Raw genomic sequence first — 12,861 nt, forward strand, 5'->3', positions numbered from 1 at the left:
TCTTCAAGACTATCAGGATACACAGCACTGTTAGTGCAAAGGATAAAAGTCACAAAACAAACAAAAAAAAGGCAACATCTTCCTCCTTTCACCCTTACAACCATTCAATTTTATTTCTTATCTGTTGTTCCATTTTTTTTTAACTTTGGTTACAGCAGTTATTTTCAGTGAGGATCCTTTAAACGGTGTCATGGGCTGTGAAAAATAAGTACTGGTAGGTGAATCACATGTAGGTGTTTGCATACAAATCCAGAGATTTTAAATAGGAATCCATAGTGTAAAAGTATGTGGTCTTTCTGAGTTTTCTACAACAGAAAAAACTGCTCCGTTATGTTTCCAGAGTCAAAAAGAGTGAAAACTAAGAGTTGGTATTTTCCAAGGGGTATCTTAACTCTAAAAACTTGAGAGCCACTGGGCTAAGGCATGATGTATGTTATTAAGGTATACTCATTTAATTAATACAACTCAACTGGCACATGTTGTAGATATGCTTAAACTAGTATGACTGCCTCCAGTTAGTTTAGCTTAACTTGGTAACTTATCTCTGCAACCTAAACAGCTTAAATAAAGATTAAACTGATTTACTGTACAGTATTATGTTAGGGGTTTGCACAAGCTTAACTTGTTGACTTTAAGTTGATTTGAGATTAAATGCCTCTAATATAGATAAACCCTTCATTTATTGTGATACCCAGAATTTTTCATAAACCAGTTCTGAACTTAAAAATGACATATACCAGAAACTAGATAGAAGAACATTGTCAGCAATCATTTTCACTTGTAATGAGAAGGTTGCACCATGTATTAGTATCTAATATCCAAACAAACCAACCCAAAACACATTTTAAAAAAATGAAAAATGTTAAATTGCAAGTATTATTAACAATATACTTGCCTCCATATAAAAAGGTATTATTGCCTTTTATAGAAGTATCACGGGGGGGGGGGGGAAATCCATGAAATCTTCCATCATGAGACGTGAAATGTTCAGCATATGCTGCTCACAACTGGCATTATGGATTACCCTAAACTTTGTAAAGCTTCAAGTAAACTTAGATATATTTGAGACAAACCAACCTTATGGTGACAATAAAACGTCAAAGTTCATTTAACTTTAAATGAAGCAGTAAACAAACTGCCACTGCCTCATGCCATTGTCTATGTGCCCTTGGCATTCTATAATTGTTGTTTTCATGGTGCTATAACAAATACTGCAAGTATTCCATGAATTGCTAAGTTTAATTTTCCAGAACTGCCACAACCAAAGCAGCCCACTTAAAATCTTCTCCATCTTACAAACATCACCAAGGAAGGGGGAGGAGGGAATCCTATTTCAAAAACATCTAGTAAGATTTCTATTGAGGTAAAATGAACATCAGTAATGCACCAAAAAATCCAACATAAAACTTCCTACATGCCATATACAAATAATCATTCACTCATTTCATTTGAAGAGGAAAAAAAGGAGGGGGAGGGGCAGTAAAAAAAATCAGGCACTCTATAAAATTTTAATAATCAGTCACCTGAAGTCTGAAAGAAAATCTGCTACCTCCAAAAAGCAGCCAATAAAAGGTTTACCCTCTACCCAAAAGAAAGGGAAAGTGCTCTCTTGCTCACTGAAAGCAAGCCTAAAACACATAGCACAAAAACTTACTTCCACACAAATAGCTTCAACATTGCTGTTTCACAAATCAATTTCTGCACAAGAGTAGCCAAGGTTACTACCCAAAATAAAGAAACAGCGTGAGAGACACTGATAAAATGGAATATATTAAAAGAAATAAACCACCGCAGAAGTCATCCTAGATGTTGATTATTAAACCTGACTGTATGCATAAGGTTCAACATTTCTACATATGGAAGTTACAACACAAAAATTCTCTTACGAGAGCAGTAACTAGATAAAACTCCACTCTTCCATTCCTTTGTTCTCTCAACAGCACTGAGACCATTACCCAGAATTTCCTTAAGAAAACACTAAAACAAAAGAAAAGTGGTGTTCAAATTTCTAAAAAAATCAACTGGTTATCAGAAGCCTGTATTTACAGCATAATATTCATCAGCAGTCATTTCCAAGGTCAGAATTACACATGTAGGTTCTTGGAGATACATATGCGTGTGTTATTTTTAACATCCCACTGTGCATCTTGTGGTCACATAAGCTCCACAGCGTTTACAAATAGCTTGGGAGCTCTACCACACATCATGTCACAGCAAACAGAAGAGCACATTTTAAATGTACAGGTAGTACAGAGATCAGCACACCTCTGGAACCTAAGGATTAGCATGGCTACCACTTGCCCAGCCTTCCCACAGCAATTAATTTTAGTAGCAGCAGCAACATGAATTCAATGAGTTGGCATAGTGGTAGAGGGGGCGGCATACATAGTGGTAATGTTAACCACCCCCAAACCGTAAATTTGATGCCCCAGGCTTAAAAAGTTTAAAAATCCACCACTAAGTAACTAGATTCTACAACTGTTCTGTTACCAGCTCCCACAAAAGGTCAAAAGATCTCTCACAGTTGCTATATGAAATGCCTCTAAAAAATGATGAAATCATGTTCAGTTCTCAGCTGCTTCCCCACCCACCATTATATACTGCTATTTCAGAAACAGCAAGGTCGAACTTTAAAAAAGTGACACGTGAAGTTACAGCACTTTACTTCTACTGTGACCATTGACTTCATACTTAAATTCATGCATGTGCATTAACTACATATTGTAACAATAAAAAGGGAAGGCAAGACAACTTACCCACACAAGCATTTAGAAACAGCCAATCAGTCTTTTTCATTCTGTTTTTTATCTGTTTTAATTTTTTGAAGTCGACTTCAAGTTCCTCCTTGCTGCCAACAGCTCCAGCCAATTCAATTCTTTGGAAGTCCATTTTTACCTCAGATTCACGTTTGGTTGTAGGAGGAGATCTTCTTTGGCTGTTACCACTACTGCAGCTTCCCCTCCATCGAGCTCTGTCTTGCTCATTTATGATTGAAGAAGCCTCTTCCGTCTCTGCCAGTTCTATTGCTTCTATGTTGTTAGGTCTGGGATGATCACATACAACACATTTTCTGGCCTTTGCCCAGTTTTCATATGTACAAACAGAACAAGTCCAATGTTGTGCCCTCGTGTTCAGTTTATTTCTATCGTTATATTCCTCACAAGGATCAACAGATAAGGGGACTGGTCTTGATCCAGAACCTGAAGATTGAGGGGACTCCGTAGGACTCCTGGTCCTGCGCTGAGATAAGCACTGAGTACACCTGATCGCCCTGGGCCAGTTCAAGTATGTGCACATGTGACAAGACCATTTATTTGCACTTTCCATACTATACGACGATTTAACCCTTGGTCTTGCACTAGAATCTGGACATATCAAAGGGCTGCTTCCTCCTTCAATGCTCGTAGGATCCCAGTCTCTGCCAATATCACTTGAACCACTCTTGAATGGATCTTCTGTGATAATTGTTCCACTAGGTCTCTGAGCACGACACATGGTACACTTGATTGCAGATGGCCAATTTTCATACGTACAATACTCACAAGCCCATTTAATTCCACGTTCTGTCATTGTGCACTTCTTGAAGTGATTTTGTCAGACAGAAAGCTATAAATAGGTAGAATTATTAAAACATGAGTGTATACCAACCAAATTCTGAAAAGAGATTTCTTATTTTAAGACTACTTTATTACATTTAACTCAATTTGATATGCATTAGTCCAAGTACCAAAATTTTTTTTTCCTGATTACTGGGCCTTCAGGAGACTGCAGATAGCTTAAATTAAATGTTAACATTACAATAAAAAGATTAAGAAACCTCACATTCTGCATTTTTACTGAAGGGTCTGGAACTTCACAAAATAAAATGAAAATGGGACCACATTCCTGATTTTGAGTCTATATATAGAATTTAAGATTCATAAACAGATTTCAAAGAACAAGTGTATGATGCAGAAATTATATATCCTTACTAGCCTGCTCCTCCACAGTGAAAAGAACACACTGGGCTAACAGATAGTGGATGGAGAGGGGAAAAGTAGGAAAGCTGGTCATGAAGATTAAAAATAAATTAGAAATATAATTAATATGAACACGATGTAGAAAAATAACATTTAAACTATGAAAAATCCCCATCTTAAAGGTCATATATGTTCAATAGTAAAAACAATATTGGGGTAAGTTTATTAGATCGGGTAGTCATTTTTCTGAAGTGGTGGTCACACAATATATTTAACCCGATCTATTTGTATTTGTTCAACATTATTCCAAAGAGAAAGCTAAGAACAAGCTACAGGCTAATATATCAACCATATTACAATCCAGATTTCAGTCCTACTGCAGTAAACAAAAACCCCCCAAAATAATACTATAAGAGTCAGACCTTTACCTTTTCTCTAATGAAGAAGAGATTCTGTCTTCATGCTGGCTCAGACCTTGTCCTCATCAGACTGCTAAATGTGACGGATGAGACTGCGAACAAGTATCTCTGTAAACAAGACAAGAAATGTTTAATTAAAGCTTCACACTGGACTTGAGCAACTTGAAAAGCAGCACTCTGTATGCCACTCCCATTCTTACCCCAGCCTGCATGTTTAAACACTGGCACAGCCTGGTGAGTGAAATTATCCAAGTCTGACACTGATCAATTTAAGAAATATACAAGCATGTAGTAATTCAAATTTTCATTAGAATCAGCTCAAGTAGCAGAACTAAAATTCACACAATTTGAACTGACACAAAAATGTCTATGGATCCCCCTACTTGTATTAAAGTCTCAGCCAAGTAGATGTCAAATAATGGGTTTTGATTAGACAGGTTGTAACAACTACAAAGTATGTTCCTTGCACTAATAAAGACCAAATTTGCTGTTCACTATGTAAAACTAACTGTATCTATCATTTCCATACATTTAACCTTCTCCACACAAGGATTAGTTCAACTGGCAGTTTTCATATTCTCTATGATCTTACTGCTGTTGTTTAGAAAGGAGAAAAGTCTAGCGAACGGCAGACAGTCAAGGATATGCAAGTTACATTATACATTTTTACTCAAATGCAGACCATACTAATTTTAACTCCCGTAAAAGCGTTAGCTTATGTTGATTCTAGATGCAGAAACACAGTTATGTAATAAGTACTGTATTCGTTAAGGAAACAGTTTCAAAACCTCATGATCTACTGAAACAACCTTTCAAAGTCTCACTTCCCTGCCATCAAAAACTCCTCGGTTGTTTGCAGACTGACAACAGAAAGTCAATCTATCCAGCAGTATGAAAGAAAAGCTTGTTAGCTCTTAAATTACAGTCACTCTGGCTCCAGTACTGTTTGTCTGACCAGCCCAGAAAGTAATCCCCTCCTGACTCCAAGACGCGTTATAAAACCATGATAGGAACACATGGATTGGGTAGGACTATCAAAGTGTTATCGTCGCATGGTTCGCAGAAATATCTCCCTCAGCTGGTCTTAGAAACCATGCAAAGGCCTTAGCATACATTACGGGTGGGGGGGTTTACTTCAATACCTATTAAGGAATAACATTAAACGCTGACTCAGTATCACTGAGGCTGCTGCTTCAAGTAAGATTTTGGAAAACGCCATGGGTGTAACTGTCTCTCTGCTTCCAATAAGAAGTGAAACCTGTTCTTTATGTTCAATGCTTTTTAAATTTGTGGTAAAGGTCTCTTTTTTCAGGGACTTGACAGTTTTCTGCTAAAACTAAATATTGTTAAGTTGTATTCTAAGTTTACTATTACAACTGTAAAATGTTAGCCACAGGCCTGAAGAAAGAGGAGGCAGAATGTGCTGAAAGTTAGGAGGTGTATTTGGTAGCCGTGTTGGTCTGAGACAAAAAGAAACGCAAGAGTTCTAGAGTTTTGTATTCCTCTTTGTCATCTCAGACCAACACAGCTACCAAATACATCCCTGAAACATGGTTAGCCAATTTTGGATTTAAACTTCATTGCTGAACAACAAAAAAGATTGTTTGACAATCTGACACCACCAGGGAAGGAAATCTTCCTCATCTGCACATCAAAGAGCAACTCACAAAGACACCCTCAGGGACTCAAGGACCAGACTTTCAACTTCAGCTTCCTCTGTGCAAAAATGAAATTTTCTACCTATGAGGACTTTTTACCCTCTGTAATTTTCCCTGAGACTGAGGAAGGGCATGTGTGCCTGCAAGCTTGCAGAAAGAAATATTTTTTATTTATTAGATAAACTACGAAATCAAAGGTATCATCTCTGAACCCTGAGTTCTAGAGTTTCGCATTTCTGGAAGTTCAGATGCAGATTACTGTAACAAGGGCTCCTTCAGCAACATGTTGAGAGCATTTGGAATGTACAACCTCTATACGTTTCCCTTGCTTTATGTGGGTACTGTATGTGCGAATTCGCTTTTATGCTATGACCCTTTTTATACCAAGAATTCATTATATGCAAGGTAAATTCACTCTTATGCAGCCAGTGTGGTAGAAGCGCCCAGTCAGCTGCTTTGTGGTGCATGGTGGGAGTGACACACACCAAAATATGGTCTCTTATGTGGATCTGTGCTCCTCACTTGTTGTCTGAGACATATCTGTAGTTGCCATCCCCATTATGGCTTCAAAGAATCCCACTAGCTTATCTCCTACCCTTCTCTGCTGTTGGCAAGTACCAAAACGGTTTTGTAAAAGTGATAGAAATGGGTCTGGAGGTCAATACAGTCAAGGTCTTCGAACATATCCCTGTTTGTTACATTGTAAAGTGGGTTCCCTTTATGCAAGCTCAAGTTATGCACTATTTTCCAGGAACGCATGTACAGCATAAAGCAAGGGAAAGTTGTATTGTTTTGAAAGCTACAAAACAGCTGGATCTCAATTCTTGGTATACTGTAGTAGTGACACCTAGAAATTGCAATTGGTAACTGTGAATACACTAAGCTCCAAGTGAGCAATCTCTTAAGGCTGCAGGGTGAATTGAACTAGCTCAGGCAAGAGGCAGAAAGCAAGGCACTAGGACCCAGTGCTTTTTTCCTGAGGTGGCAAAGAGAAACTTCCCACAGCTGAACCCCACTCTCTGCCCACCCCAAATGCTGGCAGGTTGGATCAAAGGGCTCCACCCATAGTAGATTGCTGACCCCTGCATTAAGCACAAGGCCTTTTGTTTTCTTTTCTGGAACATCCTGGGCTGTAATTAATATCTCAGACTGTTCCTGTGCATCTTGGTACACAGTAATGCTTTCACTTGATTCCTAAAGCTTGTGTTATCCTTCTGGATCTTAATCATCTTTCCTCAACCTGAAAACTCAGGGATACAGCCAAATGACCAAAATCTGCACTGTAACAGTTTTAAATCAGTTTTCGCACGCTGCAGAAGAAAATAACAATCTGTCCAAACTAGTCTTTTTTATTTTGTAGTATGCAATTAAGATAAAAAATAAATGTTTTGGACTGTAAGTTCAAAAACTTGAGTCCTTTTAAGTGCAGTTTCCATATCAAAGGAAGTATACGTTAAAAAAAATGCAATGTTTATGTTGTGTAAGAAAGAAAAACAATATAACAACAATTATTGTTAGTTAAAATATCTGTGTTCTTGAAAAGATACATGGTAATACACTGATCACTATTATGGGGTGGAAGGTTCCCACACACTAGCTAGCTGCAAATATTCACCATCCCGTTAGCAGCCAGAGATGCAGGACCCGAGAAGTCATACACCCCCTGCACCTATCACCTTGAAACTTGGCAGACTTTATGGCCTCCACAGGGGCCACCACCACACCTGCAGTTTTCACCCCCCTGTGGTATAACACACACACACACACACACGTTTTGCTTTCAAGAATGTGGGGTGCAGTTCCCCCCAAACCCCTGTACCTATCTTCTTGAAACTTGGCAGGCTTCATGCTCTCGACAGGGGCTACCACCCCTGCAAGTTTCATCCAAATCAGACACAAAAAAAACAAAGTTATAGATATTTCATTGATCCCCCATTATACCCTATGGCCGGATCTCCGCAGCATCTCTGAAGCTTTTCCAAAGCAGTTCGGAAGCTCCGAACCACTTTGGAAAGCCTAAAGAAGTCAGCGCTTCAATCCGGACATGCTGTTTCAGCGTCCAAAGCATCCGAATCTTCTCCGGATCCAAAGCACAGTCCGAAGCCTTGCACAGCCCTAGTATGTGTAAACATTCTACCTCTGACATTTATTCAAAAGTTCTCTCTTAAACTGAGTTCCTGAGGGAATAAAAGATTTTACTCACTGCTATTACAGAGAGTTTATTTAAGAAAATGATATCTAGATACCGTATTTACTCAAATACAAGACAATCCTGAATGCAAGACAACTCTCAATACTTAAGTTCTACACATAAAAAATGTATTAATTTATTATAATTTTCCATGTATGGAATCTAATTATTGGAGCATCATCTTAAATTTGTTCCCCCAACAACTACTGGGGCGGGGGGTGATAAGGGAAATAATGGGGCAGGTGGTACAAGACAGTGGAGGTGGCAGGCAGGGGGGCAGTAATGGGGCAGGCAATGTGAAGGCAAGGGGCGCAGAGTGAGAGAGGCAGGCAGTCTGTCTCCTGCTGCCTGTCCCCCCTCCCCTCCCCTTCCAGCTTCAGGCTGCCCATATTGCCCTTTCTTCCTTTCTCCACACTGCTTATGCCACCTGCAGCCTCAGGTTCCCACCCCTGTTCCTCCCATCTCCTCCTGAGGGCCACTCCCTGCCTGCCCCTAAACACCGGTCTTTACCTTTGCTCTGCACCAGCAGGCTCCATCCCTGCTGCAGTCTGGGGCATGGAACGTGGATCCAGCTCGCCCTGTAGCAAGCAGTGGCACAAGGAGCCAGCACTGCTGTTCCAGCCAGCCCCACGGCAACAGCAGGGAGCTAGAACCAGTGCTACTGCTGTGGGACCAGACTGGAACAGCTGTGTCAGCTCCACATCACTGCTACAGGGCTGGACAGGAGCCATGCTCCAGGCCTCAGGCTGCAGCAGGGAATAAAGGTAAGGAGGAGTGCTGAAGCAAAGGGGCAGAGGGAGAAGTGGCATGGGGAGAGGAAGGAAACTGGGTGCTGGGGCCGAGGACAAGGCAGCAGCTGTGGCTCTGGCTCCACCTCCAGGTCCACAGCAGCTGCCTGTACCTGTCCCCATCCCCAACCGCCTCTTGTTCAACTAAGGCCAGGGGCTTTCCCTGCCCCACCCCCACGTTAAAGTGAGGGACGGACTCATCTTCTAATCTATGCATGTATTCATTACATTCTCACTGACATCCTGCCATACTTTTAGCTTCTCTCATTCCTTGGAGTCTCAGACCAGCCAAGACTCCCTATACCTGAAGAAGGGTGACTGTGCCCAAAAGCTTGCTAAGAACTTTTTTCCAACTACTCAGTTGGTCTAATAAAAGATACCATATCTACCCAAAGAACCTTACCTTCATGCTGTAGTATATGTATAAAAGTAACAAGTGGCCAAGTTTGTACTGCAGTTATCTGCTACTAAACTTAAAACTAGGACTTTATGTCCCATGATAAATAAAACAACGTCCAGTCAACATGTGAAGTGAATAAGGAATGCAGGATGGCATGAGTTTGGGAGAAACCTGTTATTCAAAAAATTACAAAACTAGGAATTATGCAAGACACCTAAGTAACTGTTACTTTAACATTTATTTTAAACAACAGTATGTATTCTATTTGTACTGTTACAGAAAAGCTGTTTTACATTAATTTAAGGGAGCGAAGTTAAATGATAATTTCTTCCATACTGACAATGTCAAATGCCTGAAAGATTCTCACAGATGTTGTGCCTCTGAAACATGAGCTCCTCAGTTTGTAGCTGGATATCCAGCACCTCTGAAAGCCATGCTTTAAATTACCGTGTGCTTTAACTCATGGATCTCATATGAGACAACAATACTGATCAAGTAAATTCCATACTCAGAAACACTATTACCGGAAAGCCTCATAACTTACGATTTTTTAAGTTTAGATCTGTATACTGGCAGCCTTCTCATAACAAGGACTATACAATTCACATTCAGGCACAAAGAATTAGCAAAATGCTGCACTTCAAATACAGTTATATTTTATGTCTAAAAAAACATCAGTAACTCTCGACTAAAACTGGCCTATCTAGGGTCCATTACAACAGCTAAGGATGAGAAAAAAATATTTCATATGGCAAAACAGAAAACCTAGTTCTGGAAAATATTTTCTTCTTTTTAGGCCATATTATGAAAACTGCTCAGAAGTTTAGGGTGTTCAAATAGACAGAGATCAAAAGGTACCTGATTGGACTCACCTATTTAAAAAAATAATAATAATGTTGAATTAGTTTATAATCCAAGTGATGCATTACTTATCCCTCTTCCTGTTCAGACTACTGCAAATTTATTCAGCTATGATAATGCTGGACTGCAATAGAAAACAAACTGCAAAAGTCCATGTATTGTGGCACTCCTAACTGCATATCCATAACAAAGCTAGAAAGGGGCATTCAGCACACTGGTCAATGCTATTTTTGACCATGCATGGTGCTGATAACATCAGAATCACTTCACCCATCTCAGACAGGCTGTAATGATGATAAAGCAGCTGGCAGTTTGAAATTTACTGCAGGTTTAGAAGAGAAGGGGTGGGGAGGGAGGGAGGGCGTTATTTTATTTTATGAATTTGCCAAGTGAAGACCAAATCACATAACCCCTCCTCCCAGGTGCACTTTGCTAGTAGCTCTAAAAGGTAAGGAGTAGGATATACAGCATAGCATGAGCAAGCATGAGAATCAGAATCTGTGCAAACATATATGCAAATACTATCTTGTCACTGTTTGCCCTAACACTCAGAATGCCTTTTTGACAGGTTAGCTGCGCAATTCAGCATAGAATCATTTAAAAAAATAGGGTTAGAAGGGACCTCAGGAGGTCATCTAGTCCAAGCCTTGCTCAAAGCAGGACCATCCCCAACTAGATCATGTCCACCAAGGCTTGGTCTAGCCCAGGGGCAGGCAATTACTTCAGGCAGAGGACTGCTTACTGAGTTTTGGCAAGCCATCGAGGGCCACATGTCAGACAGCCCAGGGCAGATTAATATTAACTTTCTAAAATTTTTAGCGGCCCCGTGGGCCGGATAGAATGGCTTGGCAGGCCATGTTCAGCCCACAGGCAGCATTTTGCCCACCACGGTCTAGCCAGCTCTTAACCTCCAAGGATGGAGATCCCACCACCTCTCTGGGTAACCTGTTCAGTGTTTTACTACCCTCCTAGTGAGAGTTTTTCCTAATATCTAACCTAAACTTCCCTTGCTGCAGCTTCAAACTGTTGCTCCTTGTTCTGCTTGTGGACTCACCAGTGCTGAACAGAGGGGAATAATCACTTCCTTTGATGGCAACACTCCAACCAATGCAGTCCAGTATGCCATTTGCCTTCTTGGAAACAAGGGCACACAATGAGCTCATATTCAGCTTATTATCCACTGTAACCTCAGGTCCTTTTCTGCAGAGCTTATACCGGTACATAGGATTGTTGCAGGACTTTGCCCTTGTCTTTATTGAACCTCACAAGATTTATTTTAGTCCAATCCCCCAATTTGTCTAGATCTCTCTGAATCATAGCCCTACATCCAGACTCCCCCAGCTTGGTGTGATCTGTAAATCTACTGTGGGTGCACTCTATGCCATTTTCGAAGTCATTGATGAAGATACTGAGCAAACCTGGTCCCAGAATGGACCCTTGGGACACTCCGCTGGATACCAACTGCCAACTAGACAGTGAGCCATTGACTACTACCCTCTGAGCCTGATGACCCAGTCAATTTTTCATAAGCCTTATAGTACATTCATTTAACCCATATTTTCTTAGCTTTCTTGCAAGAGCAGTGTGGGAGACCATATCAAAAGCCTTGGTCAAGTCAAGGTACATCACATCCACTGCTCTCCCTGCATCCAGAGCCAGTCATCTCAAAGAAGGCAATCAGGTTGGTCAGGCATGGCTTGCCCTTGGTGAATCCATGTTCGCTGTTCCTTATCACCTTCTCCTCCAAGTGTTTAGAAATGGATTCCATGAGGACCTGGTCCATGATTTTTCCAGGGACTGGTTGAGGCTGACCAGTCTGTAGTTCCCTGGATCCTCCTTCTTCTCTCTCAAAGATGGGCAGTAGATTTGCCCTTTTCCAATTATTTGGGACCAATCCTGATCACCATGAGTTTTCAAAGATGATGGCCAGAAGTTCTGCAATCACATCGGCCAACTCCCTCAGCAACCTCAGGTGCATGCCATCCAGCCCCCTATGAACTTGGACACATCCAGCTTTTCTAAACAGTTCCCAACCAGTTCTTTCACCACTGCTGGCTGCTTACCTGTTCCCCAAACTGTGCTGCCAGATGCAGTAGTCTGAGCTGATTTTGCCCACGAAGACTGAGGCAACAAAGCATCAAGTACTTCAGCCTTTTCTGAATCCTCCGTCACTAGGTTGCCTCCCCCATGTAAGCAAAGGACCCAGACTTGACCTGGCACTCCTCTTGTTGCTGACACACTTGTAGAAACCCTTAGCATCCCTTGCTGGCTGCTATTCCAGTTGTACTTTGGCCTTCCTGGGTTCATCCCTGCAAGCCCAAGCAATACTCCTGTACTCCTCCCTCATTGTTTATCCAAGTTCCCAATTCTTATAAGCTTCTTTTTTACTTTTAGCCTACTGAAGAATTCTCTGCTAATCCAAGCTGGTTTTCTGCCATACTTGCTAGTCTTCCCATACATTGGGATGTTTTGTTGCACCTCAATAAGGTTCCTTTAACATACTCTTTTGGACTCCCCTCCCCCTTCAGAATGGTCTCCCAGGGGATCCTGTCCATCAGTTCCCTGAGTGAGTCAAACTTTGCTTT

General features: G+C 40.9%; 1 protein-coding gene across 1 annotated transcript in view; it reads right to left on the reverse strand.

The window, feature by feature from the left end:
* ZRANB1 (zinc finger RANBP2-type containing 1) overlaps positions 1-12,861 on the reverse strand; it is a 79,204-nt gene that overhangs the window by 52,111 nt on the left and 14,232 nt on the right. Inside the window, exons 2-3 of the mRNA XM_090057536.1 lie at positions 4,388-4,486; positions 2,757-3,606 (exon numbers count right to left, since the gene is read on the reverse strand). Of these exons, the coding sequence (XP_089913662.1) occupies positions 2,757-3,570 (814 nt within the window). The 5' untranslated portion in view covers positions 3,571-3,606; positions 4,388-4,486. The remainder of the gene's footprint in view (positions 1-2,756; positions 3,607-4,387; positions 4,487-12,861) is intronic.

Source organism: Crocodylus siamensis, chromosome 7, assembly GCF_052110815.1.
Source record: "Crocodylus siamensis isolate JL-2025a chromosome 7, ASM5211081v1, whole genome shotgun sequence".
Classification (NCBI taxonomy): Eukaryota; Metazoa; Chordata; order Crocodylia; family Crocodylidae; genus Crocodylus; species Crocodylus siamensis.